The 21144-nt window shown below is 41.9% G+C and overlaps 1 protein-coding gene across 2 annotated transcripts in view; it reads right to left on the reverse strand.

The window, feature by feature from the left end:
• Positions 1-21144, reverse strand: part of pik3cg (phosphatidylinositol-4,5-bisphosphate 3-kinase, catalytic subunit gamma) — an 85165-nt gene that overhangs the window by 15828 nt on the left and 48193 nt on the right. For both annotated transcript variants that reach the window (XM_061961327.1, XM_061961326.1), the window contains exons 14-18: positions 18720-18785; positions 17078-17221; positions 9404-9485; positions 9228-9331; positions 5226-5372 (exon numbers count right to left, since the gene is read on the reverse strand). In XM_061961327.1, the coding sequence (XP_061817311.1) occupies positions 5226-5372; positions 9228-9331; positions 9404-9485; positions 17078-17221; positions 18720-18785 (543 nt within the window). The remainder of the gene's footprint in view (positions 1-5225; positions 5373-9227; positions 9332-9403; positions 9486-17077; positions 17222-18719; positions 18786-21144) is intronic.

Consider the following 21144-nt stretch of genomic DNA (forward strand, 5'->3'; position numbering starts at 1 on the left):
GTGTACTGGAGAGGAGGCTACGCCGGATAGTCGAACCTCGGATTCAGGAGGAACCAGTGTGGTTTTCGTCCTGGTCGTGGAACTGTGGACCAGCTCTATACTCTCGGCAGGGTCCTTGAGGGTGCATGGGAGTTTGCCCAACCAGTCTACATGTGCTTTGTGGACTTGGAGAAGGCATTCGACCGTGTACCTGTATCGAAGTCCTGTGGGGAGTGCTCAGACAGTATGGGGTATCGGACTGTCTGATTGTGGCGGTCCGCTCCCTGTATGATCAGTGTCAGAGCTTGGTCCGCATTGCCGGCAGTAAGTCGGACACGTTTCCAGTGAGGGTTGGACTCCGCCAAGGCTGCCCTTTGTCACCCATTCTGTTCTGAACTTTTATGGACAGAATTTCTAGGCGCAGTCAAGGCGTTGAGGGGATCCGGTTTGGTGGCTGCAGGATTAGGTCTCTGCTTTTTGCAGATGATGTGGTCCTGATGGCTTCATCTGGTCAGGATCTTCAGCTCTCACTGGATCGGTTCGCAGCCGAGTGTGAAGCGACTGGCATGAGAATCAGCACCTCCAAGTCCGAGTCCATGGTTCTCGCCCGGAAAAGGGTGGAGTGCCATCTCCGGGTTGGGGAGGAGATCTTGCCCCAAGTGGAGGAGTTCAAGTACCTCGGAGTCTTGTTCACGAGTGAGGGAAGAGTGGATGGTGAGATCGACAGGTGGATCGGTGCGGCGTCTTCAGTAATGCGGACGCTGTATCGATCCATTGTGGTGAAGAAGGAGCTGAGCCGGAAGGCAAAGCTCTCAATTTACCGGTCGTTTTACGTTCCCATCCTCACCTATGTTCATGAGCTTTGGGTTATGACCGAAAGGACAAGATCACGGGTACAAGCGGCCGAAATGAGTTTCCTCCGCCGGGTGGCGGGTCTCTCCCTTAGAGATAGGGTGAGAAGCTCTGTCATCTGGGGGGAGCTCAAAGTAAAGCCGCTGCTCCTCCACATCGAGAGGAGCCAGATGAGGTGGTTCGGGCATCTGGTCAGGATGCCACCCGAACGCCTCCCTAGGGAGGTGTTTAGGGCCCGTCCGACCGGTAGGAGGCCGCGGGGAAGACCCAGGACACGTTGGGAAGAATATGTCTCCCGGCTGGCCTGGGAACGCCTCGGGGTCCCACAGGAAGAGCTGGACGAAGTGGCTGGGGAGAGGGAAGTCTGGGCTTCCCTGCTTAGGCTGCTGCCCCCGCGACCCGACCTCGGATAAGCGGAAGAAGATGGATGGATGGATGGTGTGTAAGGTGTGTAATTTGTTGTGAGTTTATGCACTGTGTTGGTTTTGTTCTTTAAACAATGTGATGTTCATGAACGCTTCATTTTGTGGACCAGTAAAAAAACAAAAAAACTTTTTCTTGAATTTGAAAAAAAATAACATTTTATTTTTCCCTAAAGAAGGGTTCGGTGAATGCGCATATGTAACTGGTGGGTTTCAGTACCTCCAACAAGGTTAAGAACCACTGGACTAGACGTATAAGATTTCATGGGATTTAGCGATTAGGAGTGACAGATTGTTTGGTAAACGTATAGCATGTTCTATATGTTATAGTTATTTGAATGACTCTTACCATAATATGTTACGTTAACATACCAGTTGGTTATTTATGCCTCATATAACGTACACTTATTCAGCCTGTTGTTCACTATTCTTTATTTATTTCAAATTGCCTTTCAAATGTCTATTCTTGCTGTTGGCTTTTATCAAATACATTTCCCCCAAAAATGCGACTTATACTCCAGTGCGACTTATATAAGTTTTTTTCCTTCTTTATTATGCATTTTCGGCCGGTGCGATTTATACTCCGGAGCGACTTATACTCTGAAAAATACGGTACAAGCATTTTTGGGTGTAGAAAATCCCTAAATATCTGCTTGACTTATGGCTTCAAAGCAAAGTGTCTATCAATTTGTAAAAAAAAAAAAAAAATAGAATAAATGCATTTGCAACATTGTAACAATATCATGAGGAGATTACCGTGTATTTCGCACTTAAAATCCTTTCATTTTCTCAAAAATGTACAGTGCGCCTTATAACCCGCTGCGCCTAATGTACGTATTAATTCTGGCTGTGTTTACCCACCACAAAGGTATTTCATTTGGTACATGGTGTAATGATAAGTGTTACCAGTAGATGGCAGTCACACATAAGAGATACGTGTGGACTGCAGTCTGACACCTGTTCAATAAATGACGCTAGCAAGTACAGGTTAGCAGGCTTTGATCGATTGAATTGACTGAAACTTTTATGAGTAGATTGCACAGTACAGTACACATTCCGTACAATTGACCACTAAATGGTAACACCCTAATAAGTTTTTCAACTTGTTTTCTTTTGTTCAACCTCCTCCAACCTCCGAGGACAAAGCTACGAACAATGGGAGACCGGGCTTTCTGCTCCGCCGCTCCCAGTCTGTGGAACGCTCTCCCTGACCACCTGAGGGCAGCACAGACTGTGGATGCTTTTAAAAAAGGCTTAAAAGCCCTTCTTTTAAAAAAAATTGTTTTATAGATATATGCATACTAGTTATAGCTATTTGACTGTTCTGGTTTTTATTTTTATTTATTTCTTTATTATCTTTTTATTAAATTTTATTTTTTAATACACTGTAGCACTTTGAGATTGTTTACTCAATATAAAATGCTTTTTTTTTACAAATAAAATCTATTATTATTATTATTATTATTATTATTATTATTATTATTGTTTAAGTCGGGGTCCACGTTAATCAATTCATGGTAAAGCCCAAAACGTTGAGGTTTCTTTGAGAATATAGAACATTACACACACCGCTCAAAAATCTGTCAAAATGTTTTAGTACGACTTTGGTAAGCTCCGAAGCCCCACCGCTTGATGGATTGTCAGAGCGTTACGGCTACCATAGTCAGATGTACTGTGCTTCAACCAATTATGGTGTGTGCATAAGGACCCCAAAATGGCACCGATTAGCAGACATTATCTGGTGTTTTGTTTAGCAATATTGTGCAAAAGCAACATTTCTTACCCTCTGGTACCTGCTGATGAGTACTGTATTTTTCAGACTATAAGTGGCAGTTTTTTCATAGTTTGGCCGGGGGTGCGACTTATACTCAGGAGCGACTTATGTGTGAAATGATTAACACATTAGCGTAAAATATCAAATAATATTATTGATCTCATTCACGTAAGAGACTAGACGTATAAGATTTCATGGGATTTAGCGATTAGAAGTGACAGATTGTTTGGTAAACGTATAGCATGTTCTATATGTTATAGTTATTTGAATGACTCTTACCATAATATGTTACGTTAACATACCAGTTGGTTATTTATGCCTCATATAACGTACACTTATTCAGCCTGTTCACTATTCTTGATTTATTTTAAATTGCCTTTCAAATGTCTATTCTTGCTGTTGGCTTTTATCAAATACATTTCCCCCCAAAAATGCGACTTATACTCCAGTGCGACTTATATATGTTTTTTTCCTTCTTTATTATCACGGAGCGACTTATACTCTGAAAAATACGGTACAAGCATTTTTGGGTGTAGAAAATCCCTAAATATCTGCTTGACTTATGGCTTCAAAGCAAAGTGTCTATCAATTTGTAAAAAAAAAAAAAATAGAATAAATGCATTTGCAACATTGTAACAATATCATGAGGAGATTACTGTGTATTTCGCACTTAAAATCCTTTCATTTTCTCAAAAATGTACAGTGCGCCTTATAACCCGCTGCGCCTAATGTACGTATTAATTCTGGCTGTGTTTACCCACCACAAAGCTTTTTCATTTGGTACATGGTGTAATGATAAGTGTTACCAGTAGATGGCAGTCACACATAAGAGATACGTGTGGACTGCAGGCTGACGCCTGTTCAATAAATGACGCTAGCGAGTACAGGTTAGCAGGCTTTGATTGATTGAATTGATTGAAACTTTTGTGAGTAGATTGCACAGTACAGTACACATTCCATACAATTGACCACTAAATGGTAACACCCCAATAAGTTTTTCAATTTGTTTTCTTTTGTTCAACCTCCGAGGACAAAGCTACGAACAATGGGAGACCGGGCTTTCTGCTCCGCCGCTCCCAGTCTGTGGAACGCTCTCCCTGACCACCTTAGGGCACCACAGACTGTGGATGCTTTTAAAAAAGGCTTAAAAGCCCTTCTTTTAAAAAAAGCCTTTTTATAGATATATGCATAATAGTTATAGCTATTTGGCTGTTCTAGTTTTTATTTTTATTTCTTTCTTTATTATCTTTTTATTTTATTTTATTTTTTAATACACTGTAGCACTTTGAGATTGTTTACTCAATATAAAGTGCTTTTTTTTACAAATAAAATCTATTATTATTATTATTATTGTTTAAGTCGGGGTCCACGTTAATCAATTCATGGTAAAGCCCAACACGTTGAGGTTTCTTTGAGAATATAGAACATGACACACAGCGCTCCAAAATCCGACAAAATGTTTTAGTACGACTTTGGTAAGCTACAAAGCCCCACCGCTTGATGGATTGTCGGAGCGTTACGGCTACCATAGTCAGACGTACTGTGCTTCAACCAATTATGGTTTTATTTAGCAATATTGTGCAAAAGCAACTTTTCTTACCCTCTGGTACCTGCTGATGTGTATTTAAGATCTGCAAAGAATTTGCACGCGGCCACCATTGTAGTCAATAAGCTCCGCTCCTTCTTTTTCCTCTATCCTCTTGTTGTGGGGCATTTATCCTCTGCTGTTGCTATTGCTAATATAAAGTAGCGTACATTCACTCATATGTCAGTAGACTCGCTATGGAACTGCTAAAAACTACTGGTACAACAAAGATTACGCTGTCGAAGTGGAGGCACGTAAATAAGACCCGCCCACTGAAGAGACAGTCAGAAAGTGAGTTGAAGATGATGTGTAAAACCCCATATATGCAACATTTTGAGCAAAGAACCACCATCACATGTTATGTAGACCACAAGGAAGTCTTTTAAATGTAGAACAAAAATAATAATATGACCCTTTAAGGCGCATTGTAATCTTTTTGTATGAAAATAGAGCTGAATAGTGTGCCTTATAATTCGGTGCGCCGTATGGTCAGAAAAACATGGTATACATTTACATTCCTAATTATTGACTGTTACAGGTGGCTCTCTGAAAGGCAGCCATCACTACAATGTGGCCCTCAAAGAAAAGGAGTTTGGTGTGGGGGACCACTGACCTGCAGGATGAGCATGTCCTGTCTGAGGTCGTCACCATGTTTGAAGATGATGCCGATGGGGTCCTTGGACAGAGTGGTGGGGTCGGCCCTTTTAAACTGCAGCCACAGCGGCTTCTTCTTGGACGCCATCACCTTGCACTGCTCAATCTGTGCACAATAGAGATGCGCGGATAGGCAATTATTTCATCCGCAACCGCATCAGAAAGTCGTCAACCATCCGCCATCCACCCGTTTCTAACATTTGATCAGAACCGCACCCGCCCGCACCCGCCCATTGTTATATCTCTAATATAGACGATGCAAGGCATTAGTGAGGTTATAAAGCTTTTGCCTGTTAAAGAAAGGAGACTGATCCAATGCAGCACAGACATTCGCGTGCCACGCTGTCACGGCCCAGACGCACACCAGTGCGCAATCATATGGGAGCCGCGCTGAGCACACCTCCAAGCGCGTCTCGCTGCCGGCGACGGCCGGGTATGGGCCCGACGCTCCAGCGCCATCCATTTTCAGGGCTAGTTGATTCGGCAGGTGGGTTGTTACACACTCCTTAGCGGGTTCCGACTTCCATGGCCACCGTCCTGCTGTCTATATCAACCAGGGTGAGCCCCACCCCTTTCGTGAGCGCACTGCGCGCGGAGTGACCCCTGTTACGCGCCCACGGCAACAGGGGTGGCGGGCAGGTAAGCTGCGCGGGCGGAGCGCGCGGAGTGAGCCCTGTTACGAGCCCCCGGCCACGGGGGTGGCGGGCAGGTAAGCTGCTTACCTGCTGCGCGTGACGCCGGCCGCGGCGAAGGCGGACGAGGCGGGGTGTCGGTGCGGTGGGCGTGGTGGTGACCCTGGACGTGCGTCGGGCCCTTCTCGCGGATCGCCTCAGCTACGGCTCCCGGTGGGGCCCTCTCGGGGGAAGGGGCCTCGGTCCCAGACCCCGGCAAGGCGTCCCTTCTCCGCTCCGTAAAAGTGTCCATCTCTTCTTTCTTTTTTTCTTCTGTTGTGGCATATGCTGCAGGTGCCTGCTCGTTTTTCGTATGTGGGTAACAACATTTAACTATGTATATATATTTCCGAATTGGTTTAACTGCCACCCGCCTGAATCTATTTAAAATCTTTTTTCTTTTTTTTTCAACCGCCCGACCCGACCCGCGGATAAAATCTAATTTTTTTAAATTTCATCCGCCCGATCCGCGGATAATCCGCGGACTCCGCGGTTGTGCCCGCAAACCGCGCATCTCTAGTGCACAACATAGTCAGTGTCTGTGCCATCTGCTTCTTCCTGCTCCTTTTTATGCGCTTCTCATCTAATGACGATCGTAACTTGTTAATAAGCAAATAATCCATTCCATAACATACGCTTTGTCACCTGGTACCAATAACTTGGTACCGCTACCAATATCTTGGTACTGCTACCAATATGATACTTTTCTAAATAAAGGGGACCACAAAAAATGTCATTATTTTTAACAACAAATGTTAGTGTAGATGAAACAAATTGCAGCCACGCTTCTGTCAGTCTACCCCAGGGCAGCTGTGGCTATGAAAGTAGCTTACCACCACCAGGTGTGAATGATTGATGGGTTCTACATGTAAAGCGACTTTGGGTACTTAGAAAAGCGCTATATAAATCCCAGTTATTATCATTATTATTATTATAACACAACACAACAAGTCAACACACATGGTCACACATAACACAACACACATGGTCACACAACACAACACAACAAGTCAACACACATGTCTACATGTAAAGCGACTTTGGGTACTTAGAAAAGCGCTATATAAATCCCAGGTATTATCATTATTATTATTATGTCACACATAACACAACACAACAAGTCAACACACATGGTCACACAACACAACACAACAAGTCAACACACACATGGTCACACATTACACAACACAACAAGTCAACACACATGGTCACACATAACACAACACAACAAGTCAACACACATGGTCACACATAACACCACACAACAAGTCAACACACAACACAACACAACAAATCAACACACATGGTCACACAACACGACAACACACATGGTCACACATTACACAACACAACAAGTCAACACACATGGTCACACATAACACAACACAACAAGTCAACACGCATGGTCACACATTACACAACACAACAAGTCAACACAAATGGTCACACACAACACAACAAGTCAACACACATGGTCACACATTACACAACACAACAAGTCAACACACATGTCACACAACACAACACGTCAACACACATGTCGCACAACACAACAAGTCAACACACATGTCACACAACACAACAAGTCAACACACATGTCACACAACACAAATGTCACACATTACACAACACAACAAGTCAACACACATGGTCACACATTACACAACACAACAAGTCAACACACATGGTCACACATAACACAACAAGTCAACACGCATGGTCACACATTACACAACACAACAAGTCAACACACATGTCACACAACACAACAAGTCAACACACATGTCACACAACACAAGTCAACACACGTCACACAACACAACAAGTCAACACACATGTCACACAACACAACACACATGTCATACATTACACAACACAACAAGTCAACACACATAGTCATACATTACACAACACAACAAGTCAACACACAACACAACAAGTCAACACACATAGTCATACATTACACAACACAACAAGTCAACACACATAGTCATACATTACACAACACAACAAGTCAACACACAACACAACAAGTCAACACACATGGTCACACAACACAACACAACACAACACAACACAACACAACACACATGGTCACACAACACAACAAGTCAACACACATGTCACACATTACACAACAAGTCAACACACAACAACACAACAAGTCAACACACATGGTCACACAACACAACACAACAAGTCAACACACACATGGTCACACATTACACAACACAACAAGTCAACACACATGGTCACACATTACACAACACAACAAGTCAACACACATGGTCACACAACACAACAAGTCAACACACATGTCACACACAACACAACACAACAAATCAACACACATGGTCACACATTACACAACACAACAAGTCAACACACATGGTCACACAACACAACAAGTCAACACACATGGTCACACAACACAACAAGTCAACACACATGGTCACACATTACACAACAAGTCAACACACATGGTCACACATTACACAACACAACAAGTCAACACACATGATCACATATTACACAACACAACAAGTCAACACACAACACAACACAACAAATCAACACACATGGTCACACATTACACAACACAACAAGTCAACACACATGGTCACACATTACACAACACAACAAGTCAACACACATGGTCACACAACACAACAAGTCAACACACATGGTCACACAACACAACACAACAAGTCAACACACATGGTCACACAACACAACAAGTCAACACACATGGTCACACATTACACAACAAGTCAACACACATGGTCACACATTACACAACACAACAAGTCAACACACATGGTCACACATTACACAACAAGTCAACACACATGGTCACACATTACACAACACAACAAGTCAACACACATGGTCACACATTACACAACACAACAAGTCAACACACATGGTCACACCTTACACAACACAACAAGTCAACACACATGGTCACACATTACACAACACAACAAGTCCTAAACCAGCAATGTCACCACGTGACGACGTGCCGTCATGCACGGTAAAAAAAAAAAAGAATATGGGGAAGCGGTACTTTTCAAACAGAGTATAGTACCACTTTTGATTCATTAGTACCGCGATACTATACTAGTACCGCTATATTGTACAACCCTAGTACAAATATACATCTGTAAACATATATAACTTCTTAGTATTTCTGTATGAAATGGTTGATTTAAAAAACGGCCACTGTATCATTTCCCATCCTGCACTTGTCAGCATGTCGGTGGAAAAGTAAAAAGTGGAGTCCACATTACCAGCAGGCCCCCAGCTCTGAGTCCAGGATCATACGGCACTCTGAAACCCTCCGGAAGACCGGACGACTGCAGGATCTCCAGCTTCTGTCGCATCTGGAAGACCACTGGGAGCAGACGCCGGTCATAATTAGCTGCATGACATCATGACGGGGGAGGTAAGGTGAACGTGTCGGCACCTTGTGCTGTGACGTCATACTTGTCCGGAGACATGACCTTGATCTCTCGGGTCACTTTCTGCAGAGCCTCGGTCACCTTCACCTGGATAGCATTCGCAAATCAAGAAAAAAGTATCTCTTTTTTACTTGTCAATCAATCAATCAATCAATCAATCAATGTTTATTTATATAGCCCTAAATCACAAGTGTCTCAAAGGGCTGCACAAGCCACAACCACATCCTCGGTACAGAGCCCACATAAGGGCAAGGAAAAACTCACAACCCAGTGGGACGTCGATGTGAATGACTATGAGAAACCTTGGAGAGGACCGCATATGTGGGTGACCCCCCCCTCAATAAATTAAAGTCCAGTCCATAGTGGATCTAACATAATAGTGTGAGAGTCCAGTCCATAGTGGATCTAACATAATAGTGAGAGTCCAGTCCATAGTGGATCTAACATTATAGTGTGAGAGTCCAGTCCATAGTGGATCTAACATAATAGTGAGAGTCCAGTCCATAGTGGATCTAACATTATAGTGTGAGAGTCCAGTCCATAGTGGATCTAACATAATAGTGTGAGAGTCCAGTCCATAGTGGATCTAACATAATAGTGTGAGAGTCCAGTCCATAGTGGATCTAACATAATAGTGAGAATCCAGTCCATAGTGGATCTAACATAATAGTGAGAGTCCAGTCCATAGTGGATCTAACATAATAGTGTGAGAGTCCAGTCCATAGTGGATCTAACATAATAGTGTGAGAGTCCAGTCCATAGTGGATCTAACATAATAGTGAGAGTCCAGTCCATAGTGGATCTAACATAATAGTGTGAGAGTCCAGTCCATAGTGGATCTAACATAATAGTGTGAGAGTCCAGTCCATAGTGGATCTAACATAATAGTGAGAGTCCAGTCCATAGTGGATCTAACATTATAGTGTGAGAGTCCAGTCCATAGTGGATCTAACATAATAGTGAGAGTCCAGTCCATAGTGGATCTAACATAATAGTGTGAGAGTCCAGTCCATAGTGCATCTAACACAATAGTGTGAGAGTCCAATCCATAGTGGATCTAACATAATAGTGAGAGTCCAGTCCATAGTGGATCTAACATTATAGTGTGAGAGTCCAGTCCATAGTGGATCCAACATAATAGTGTGAGAGTCCAGTCCATAGTGGATCTAACATACTAGTGAGAGTCCAGTCCATAGTGGATCTAACATAATAGTGTGAGAGTCCAGTCCATAGTGGATCTAACATAATAGTGAGAGTCCAGTCCATAGTGGATCTAACATAATAGTGTGAGAGTCCAGTCCATAGTGGATCTAACATAATAGTGAGAGTCCAGTCCATAGTGGATCTAACATAATAGTGAGAATCCAGTCCATAGTGGATCTAACATAATAGTGAGAGTCCAGTCCATAGTGGATCTAACATAATAGTGAGAGTCCAGTCCATAGTGGATCTAACATAATAGTGTGAGAGTCCAGTCCATAGTGGATCTAACATAATAGTGTGAGAGTCCAGTCCATAGTGGATCTAACATAATAGTGTGTGAGTCCAGTCCACAGTGGATCTAACATAATAGTGTGAGAGTCCAGTCCATAGTGGATCTAACACAATAGTGTGAGAGTCCAGTCCATAGTGGATCTAACATAATAGTGTGAAAGTCCAGTCCATAGTGGATCTAACATAATAGTGTGAGAGTCCAGTCCATAGTGGATCTAACATACTAGTGAGAGTCCAGTCCATAGTGGATCTAACATAATAGTGTGAGAGTCCAGTCCATAGTGGATCTAACATAATAGTGAGAGTCCAGTCCATAGTGGATCTAACATAATAGTGAGAGTCCAGTCCATAGTGGATCTAACACAATAGTGTGAGAGTCCAGTCCATAGTGGATCTAACATAATAGTGTGAGAGTCCAGTCCATAGTGGATCTAACATAATAGTGAGAGTCCAGTCCATAGTGGATCTAACATAATAGTGTGAGAGTCCAGTCCATAGTGGATCTAACATAATAGTGAGAGTCCAGTCCATAGTGGATCTAACATAATAGTGAGAGTCCAGTCCATAGTGGATCTAACATAATAGTGAGAGTCCAGTCCATAGTGGATCTAACATAATAAAGTGAGAGTCCAGTCCATAGTGGATCTAACATAATAGTGTGAGAGTCCAGTCCATAGTGGATCTAACATAATAGTGTGAGAGTCCAGTCCATAGCGGATCTAACATAATAGTGTGAGAGTCCAGTCCATAGTGGATCTAACATAATAGTGAGAGAGTCCAGTCCATAGTGGATCTAACACAATAGTGTGAGAGTCCAATCCATAGTGGATCTAACATAATAGTGAGAGTCCAGTCCATAGTGGATCTAACATAATAAAGTGAGAGTCCAGTCCATAGTGGATCTAACATAATAGTGTGAGAGTCCAGTCCATAGTGGATCTAACAGTCTCTTTTTTACTTGTCAATCAATCAATCAATCAATGTTTATTTATATAGCCCTAAATCACAAGTGTCTCAAAGGGCTGCACAAGCCACAACCACATCCTCGGTACAGAGCCCACATCAGGGCAAGGAAAAACTCACAACCCAGTGGGACGTCGATGTGAATGACTATGAGAAACCTTGGAGAGGACCGCATATGTGGGTGACCCCCCCTCAATAAATTAAAGTCCACTCCATAGTGGATCTAACATAATAGTGTGAGAGTCCAGTCCATAGTGGATCTAACATAATAGTGAGAGTCCAGTCCATAGTGGATCTAACATTATAGTGTGAGAGTCCAGTCCATAGTGGATCTAACATAATAGTGAGAGTCCAGTCCATAGTGGATCTAACATTATAGTGTGAGAGTCCAGTCCATAGTGGATCTAACATAATAGTGTGAGAGTCCAGTCCATAGTGGATCTAACATAATAGTGAGAGTCCAGTCCATAGTGGATCTAACATAATAGTGAGAATCCAGTCCATAGTGGATCTAACATAATAGTGAGAGTCCAGTCCATAGTGGATCTAACATAATAGTGAGAGTCCAGTCCATAGTGGATCTAACATAATAGTGTGAGAGTCCAGTCCATAGTGGATCTAACATAATAGTGTGAGAGTCCAGTCCATAGTGGATCTAACATACTAGTGAGAGTCCAGTCCATAGTGGATCTAACATAATAGTGAGAGTCCAGTCCATAGTGGATCTAACATAATAAAGTGAGAGTCCAGTCCATAGTGGATCTAACATAATAGTGTGAGAGTCCAGTCCATAGTGGATCTAACATAATAGTGTGAGAGTCCAGTCCATAGCGGATCTAACATAATAGTGTGAGAGTCCAGTCCATAGTGGATCTAACATAATTGTGAGAGTCCAGTCCATAGTGGATCTAACATAATAGTGTGAGAGTCCAGTCCATAGTGGATCTAACACAATAGTGTGAGAGTCCAATCCATAGTGGATCTAACATAATAGTGAGAGTCCAGTCCATAGTGGATCTAACATAATAGTGTGAGAGTCCAGTCCATAGTGGATCTAACATAATAGTGTGAGAGTCCAGTCCATAGTGGATCTAACATAATAGTGTGAGAGTCCAGTCCATAGTGGATCTAACATAATAGTGTGAGAGTCCAGTCCATAGTGGATCTAACATAATAGTGTGAGAGTCCAGTCCATAGTGGATCTAACATAATAGTGAGAGTCCAGTCCATAGTGGATCTAACATAATAGTGAGAGTCCAGTCCATAGTGGATCTAACATAATAGTGTGAGAGTCCAGTCCATAGTGGATCTAACATAATAGTGAGAGTCCAGTCCATAGTGGATCTAACATAATAGTGAGAGTCCAGTCCATAGTGGATCTAACATAATAGTGAGAGTCCAGTCCATAGTGGATCTAACATAATAGTGTGAGAGTCCAGTCCATAGTGGATCTAACATAATAGTGTGAGAGTCCAGTCCATAGTGGATCTAACATAATAGTGTGAGAGTCCAGTCCATAGTGGATCTAACATAATAGTGAGAGTCCAGTCCATAGTGGATCTAACATAATAGTGTGAGAGTCCAGTCCATAGTGGATCTAACATAATAGTGAGAGTCCAGTCCATAGTGGATCCAACATAATAGAGTGAGAGTCCAGTCCATAGTGGATCTAACATAATAGTGTGAGAGTCCAGTCCATAGTGGATCTAACATACTAGTGAGAGTCCAGTCCATAGTGGATCTAACATAATAGTGAGAGTCCAGTCCATAGTGGATCTAACATAATAAAGTGAGAGTCCAGTCCATAGTGGATCTAACATAATAGTGTGAGAGTCCAGTCCATAGTGGATCTAACATAATAGTGTGAGAGTCCAGTCCATAGCGGATCTAACATAATAGTGTGAGAGTCCAGTCCATAGTGGATCTAACATAATAGTGTGAGAGTCCAGTCCATAGTGGATCTAACATAATAGTGTGAGAGTCCAGTCCATAGTGGATCTAACATAATAGTGTGAGAGTCCAGTCCATAGTGGATCTAACATAATAGTGAGAGTCCAGTCCATAGTGGATCTAACATAATAGTGTGAGAGTCCAGTCCATAGTGGATCTAACACAATAGTGTGAGAGTCCAATCCATAGTGGATCTAACATAATAGTGAGAGTCCAGTCCATAGTGGATCTAACATAATAGTGTGAGAGTCCAGTCCATAGTGGATCTAACATAATAGTGTGAGAGTCCAGTCCATAGTGGATCTAACATAATAGTGTGAGAGTCCAGTCCATAGTGGATCTAACATAATAGTGTGAGAGTCCAGTCCATAGTGGATCTAACATAATAGTGTGAGAGTCCAGTCCATAGTGGATCTAACATAATAGTGAGAGTCCAGTCCATAGTGGATCTAACATAATAGTGAGAGTCCAGTCCATAGTGGATCTAACATAATAGTGTGAGAGTCCAGTCCATAGTGGATCTAACATAATAGTGAGAGTCCAGTCCATAGTGGATCTAACATAATAGTGAGAGTCCAGTCCATAGTGGATCTAACATAATAGTGAGAGTCCAGTCCATAGTGGATCTAACATAATAGTGTGAGAGTCCAGTCCATAGTGGATCTAACATAATAGTGTGAGAGTCCAGTCCATAGTGGATCTAACATAATAGTGTGAGAGTCCAGTCCATAGTGGATCTAACATAATAGTGAGAGTCCAGTCCATAGTGGATCTAACATAATAGTGTGAGAGTCCAGTCCATAGTGGATCTAACATAATAGTGAGAGTCCAGTCCATAGTGGATCCAACATAATAGAGTGAGAGTCCAGTCCATAGTGGATCTAACATAATAGTGTGAGAGTCCAGTCCATAGTGGATCTAACATAATAGTGTGAGAGTCCAGTCCATAGTGGATCTAACATAATAGTGAGAGTCCAGTCCATAGTGGATCTAACATAATAGTGTGAGAGTCCAGTCCATAGTGGATCTAACATACTAGTGAGAGTCCAGTCCATAGTGGATCTAACATAATAGTGAGAGTCCAGTCCATAGTGGATCTAACATAATAGTGAGAGTCCAGTCCATAGTGGATCTAACATAATAGTGTGAGAGTCCAGTCCATAGTGGATCTAACATAATAGTGTGAGAGTCCAGTCCATAGTGGATCTAACATAATAGTGAGAGTCCAGTCCATAGTGGATCTAACATAATAGTGTGTGAGTCCAGTCCATAGTGGATCTAACATACTAGTGAGAGTCCAGTCCATAGTGGATCTAACATAATAGTGAGAGTCCAGTCCATAGTGGATCTAACATAATAGTGTGAGAGTCCAGTCCATAGTGGATCTAACATAATAGTGTAAGTGTCCAGTCCATAGTGGATCCAACATAATAGAGTGAGAGTCCAGTCCATAGTGGATCTAACATAATAGTGTGAGAGTCCAGTCCATAGTGGATCTAACATAATAGTGAGAGTCCAGTCCATAGTGGATCCAACATAATAGAGTGAGAGTCCAGTCCATAGTGGATCTAACATAATAGTGTGAGAGTCCAGTCCATAGTGGATCTAACATAATAGTGTGAGAGTCCAGTCCATAGTGGATCTAACATAATAGTGAGAGTCCAGTCCATAGTGGATCTAACATAATAGTGAGAGTCCAGTCCATAGTGGATCTAACATAATAGTGTGAGAGTCCAGTCCATAGTGGATCTAACATAATAGTGAGACTCCAGTCCATAGTGGATCTAACATAATAGTGTGAGAGTCCAGTCCATAGTGGATCTAACATAATAGTGTGAGAGTCCAGTCCATAGTGGATCTAACATAATAGTGAGAGTCCAGTCCATAGTGGATCTAACATAATAGTGAGAGTCCAGTCCATAGTGGATCTAACATAATAGTGAGAGTCCAGTCCATAGTGGATCTAACATAATAGTGAGAGTCCAGTCCATAGTGGATCTAACATAATAGTGAGAGTCCAGTCCATAGTGGATCTAACATAATAGTGAGAGTCCAGTCCATAGTGGATCTAACGTAATAGTGAGAGTCCAGTCCATAGTGGATCTAACATAATAGTGTGAGAGTCCAGTCCATAGTGGATCTAACATAATAGTGTGAGAGTCCAGTCCATAGTGGATCTAACATAATAGTGTGAGAGTCCAGTCCATAGTGGATCTAACATAATAGTGTGAGAGTCCAGTCCATAGTGGATCTAACATAATAGTGAGAGTCCAGTCCATAGTGGATCTAACATAATAGTGTGAGAGTCCAGTCCATAGTGGATCTAACATAATAGTGAGAGTCCAGTCCATAGTGGATCTAACATAATAGTGAGAGTCCAGTCCATAGTGGATCCAACATAATAGTGAGAGTCCAGTCCATAGTGGATCTAACATAATAGTGTGAGAGTCCAGTCCATAGTGGATCTAACATAATAGTGTGAGAGTCCAGTCCATAGTGGATCTAACATAATAGTGTGAGAGTCCAGTCCATAGTGGATCTAACATAATAGTGTGAGAGTCCAGTCCATAGTGGATCTAACATAATAGTGAGAGTCCAGTCCATAGTGGATCTAACATAATAGTGTGAGAGTCCAGTCCATAGTGGATCTAACATAATAGTGAGAGTCCAGTCCATAGTGGATCCAACATAATAGAGTGAGAGTCCAGTCCATAGTGGATCTAACATAATAGTGTGAGAGTCCAGTCCATAGTGGATCTAACATAATAGTGTGAGAGTCCAGTCCATAGTGGATCTAACATAATAGTGTGAGAGTCCAGTCCATAGTGGATCTAACATAATAGTGAGAGTCCAGTCCATAGTGGATCTAACATAATAGTGTGAGAGTCCAGTCCATAGTGGATCTAACATAATAGTGTGAGTCCAGCCCATAGTGGATCTAACATAATAGTGAGAGTCCAGTCCATAGTGGATCTAACATAATAGTGTGAGTCCAGTCCATAGTGGATCTAACATAATAGTGTGAGTCCAGTCCATAGTGGGGCCAGCAGGAGACCAGACAGGTCAGCAGTGCAGAGATGTCCCCAAGCAATGCACAGGCGAGCGGTCCACCCCAGGTCCCTTGTATACATCATCGTTGTTTATTATTAACTTGTATTTATTTTTGATTTGAAAAAAATTAATAAAGAGCAAACCCAATGAAAGTTGCTTTGTAAAAAGGTTACACACGTTAGTTTTCTCCAATCATCCACGCCGTAGTGAGGTCTGCTCACCTGTTTACCAAAATCCTGCAGCATGGACTCGCCGCAGCCTCGCAGGTAGGCCTCCAGCAGGACCGCATACCTCTGCTGGTAATGCATGGACTGGGCGATCTCACTGCGCAGGAACCAGAAGAGGAAATGGCCGATACGCTTACTCTGCGACAACAGGGAGGGGCCGAGACATAGACAATGTAAGATGTGTTGAAATTAAGGCTGAAACGACGCGTCGACGTAGTCGACGTCATCGGTTACGTAAATACGTCGACGCCGTTTTTGTGCGTCGGCGCATCGCATATTTACGTCACTCTACTTTACTGTCATGGCGGAGCGCAAAGCAGACGATGCGAGCGAGGGGAAAAAAGCACGCCAAAAGTCGTCAAAAGTGTGGGAGTATTTCAATAAACGGCCTAATAATGTTGTTGTATGCACACTGTGTCGAGCGGAAATGGCCTATCATAGCAGGACAACGGCTATGAACGAACATTTGAAAAGAAAACCCCCGACAGCGTTCTTGCCATCACCATCAACAAGTCAATCGTCCGCGTGCGTATACGTTGTCATTATTACACAAAAACATGAATGTGTCATTTGTATCTGTGTTGTAAATTCATAAACTAAAGCACCGTTTCGCTCTGAGAGGCGCGTTTGGCGTGCCTGTTCAGTGTTTACAAAGACGCGCTCCTCTTTAACGCTGTGGAGAGGCGGCGGCGGCGAGCGAGCGGCGAGGCGGGGCGCGCCGGGAGCGACGCCGCAATCGTGCCCAGGTGCGCGATCCGCGCAGTTGGAAGAGAAAAGACTTTGTGTAAAATTAAAAGATTGTAAACCTGGCAAAGCCGTCTGGCGTTCAGTCTGTCGGTCCTGAAAGAACCCCACGGCACAAGACGTGTCACAAACGCTAACGTTAATTAGTTGTGCAAATACCTTTTACAACATTAACAGTTACATATACTATGTACAAACCAACAATTAACTTTCACTTTAATCATACTATCATTGTTGTGTTATTAAGCAAAATAAGCAATACTTTTACTTTTGTTGAAATGTTTACACTGTACACTTTTTTGTATTGGATGTTTAGCTTTATTTTTGCACATTTTAGCAAATAAGCAATACTTTTACTTTTGTTGAAATGTTTACACTTGTTACAGAATATTTCCGTTTTGCACTTTTTTGTATTGGATGTTTATCTTTATTTTTGCACATTTTAAAGCAAAATAAGCAATACTTTTACTTTTGAAATGCTTATACTATTCCAGAATATTAAGATTTGCACTGGATGTTTACTTTTATATTTGCACATTAAAAAGCAAATAAGCTACTTTTAATTTTGTTAAATGTTAAAAGTTTTAAATGTTTACATTGTTACAGAATATTTTGTCATGTTGTTGTCAATGTTGACTGAGTGGCCATACTTTTTTTTTTGTAAATAAAAGCCATGCCTTTTGAAAAAACTGGCCTACATTTATTTTTTTCCTCTTCATTTTAAATAAAAAAAAAAATTGGTAAAAAGAAAAATAATCTATAGATTAATCGAAAAAATAATCTATAGATTAACAGATTAATCGAAAAAAAAAAAAAATCTATAGATTAATCGATAGAAAAATAATCGTTAGCTGCAGCCCTAGTTGAAATATTTGGGATGAAGTCAACTCACCCTGAGAGCTCTCTTGAGCAGGAACCTGACCAGGGCACTATCATGGTATGGCTCAAACTTCACTGCCTGCCAACAAACCACATGGCTGTTAGAAGAAGTACATTTAGAGAAATAATGTTGGATGATTGTCAAACTCAGAGGTGTCCTAACTACTGCCACCGGCCACCAAGTGACTACTTTGGGTTAATGACCATGAATTACACTTTCAAGAGTAAAAAGCATATCAATTTTATATATGACCCAATCCAAACAACTTTTCCCACTCATGGCGCAAATAAACCAACACAACAAGTCAACACACATGGTCACACAACACAACACAACAAGTCAACACACATGTCACACAACACAACAAGTCAACACACATGTCACACAACACAACAAGTCAACACATGTCACACAACACAACAAGTCAACACACATGTCACACAACACAACACGTCAACACACATGTCACACAACACAACAAGTCAACACACATGTCACACATTACACAACACAACAAGTCAACACACATGGCCACACATTACACAACACAACAAGTCAACACACATAACACAACACAACAAGTCAACACACATGGTCACACATAACACAACACACATGGTCACACAACACAACAAGTCAACACACATGTCACACATAACACAACACAACAAGTCAACACACATGGTCACACATTACACAATACAACAAGTCAACACAAATGGTCACACAACACAACAAGTCAACACACATGGTCACACAACACAACAAGTCAACGCACATGGTCACACAACACAACAAGTCAACACACATGGTCACACATTACACAACACAACAAGTCAACACACATGGTCACACATTACACAACAAGTCAACACACATGGTCACACATAACACAACACAACAAGTCAACACACAACACAACAAATCAACACACATGGTCACACAACACGACAACACACATGGTCACACATAACACAACACAACAAGTCAACACACATGGTCACACAAAGCACAACAAGTCAACACACATGGTCACACATTACACAACACAACAGGTCAACACACATGGTCACACATTACACAACAAGTCAACACACATGGTCACACATAACACAACACAACAAGTCAACACACAACACAACACAACAAATCAACACACATGGTCACACAACACGACAACACACATGGTCACACATTACACAACACAAGTCAACACACATGGTCACACATAACAACACAACAAGTCAACACACGACACAACACAACAAATCAACACACATGGTCACACATTACACAACACAACAAGTCAACACACGACACAACACAACAAATCAACACACATGGTCACACATTACACAACACAACAAATCAACACACATGGTCACACAACACGACACAACAAGTCAACACACATGGTCACACAACACAACAAGTCAACACACATGGTCACACATTACACAACACAACAAGTCAACACACATGTCACACAACACAACAAGTCAACACATGTCACACAACACAACACAACAAGTCAACACACATGTCACACAACACAACAAGTCAACACACATGTCACACAACACAACACGTCAACACACATGTCACACAACACAACAAGTCAACACACATGTCACACATTACACAACACAACAAGTCAACACACATGGCCACACATTACACAACACAACAAGTCAACACACATAACACAACACAACAAGTCAACACACATGGTCACACATAACACAACACACATGGTCACACAACACAACAAGTCAACACACGTCACACATAACACAACACAACAAGTCAACACACATGGTCACACATTACACAATACAACAAGTCAACACAAATGGTCACACAACACAACAAGTCAACACACATGGTCACACAACACAACAAGTCAACACACATGGTCACACAACACAACAAGTCAACACACATGGTCACACATTACACAACACAACAAGTCAACACACATGGTCACACATTACACAACAAGTCAACACACATGGTCACACATAACACAACACAACAAGTCAACACACAACACAACAAATCAACACACATGGTCACACAACACGACAACACACATGGTCACACATAACACAACACAACAAGTCAACACACATGGTCACACAAAGCACAACAAGTCAACACACATGGTCACACATTACACAACACAACAGGTCAACACACATGGTCACACATTACACAACAAGTCAACACACATGGTCACACATAACACAACACAACAAGTCAACACACAACACAACACAACACAACAAATCAACACACATGGTCACACAACACGACAACACACATGGTCACACATTACACAACACAAGTCAACACACATGGTCACACATAACACAACAAGTCAACACACGACACAACACAACAAATCAACACACATGGTCACACAACACGACACAAC

The sequence above is a fragment of the Nerophis lumbriciformis genome, linkage group LG05 (assembly GCF_033978685.3).
Source record: "Nerophis lumbriciformis linkage group LG05, RoL_Nlum_v2.1, whole genome shotgun sequence".
NCBI lineage: Eukaryota > Metazoa > Chordata > Actinopteri > Syngnathiformes > Syngnathidae > Nerophis > Nerophis lumbriciformis.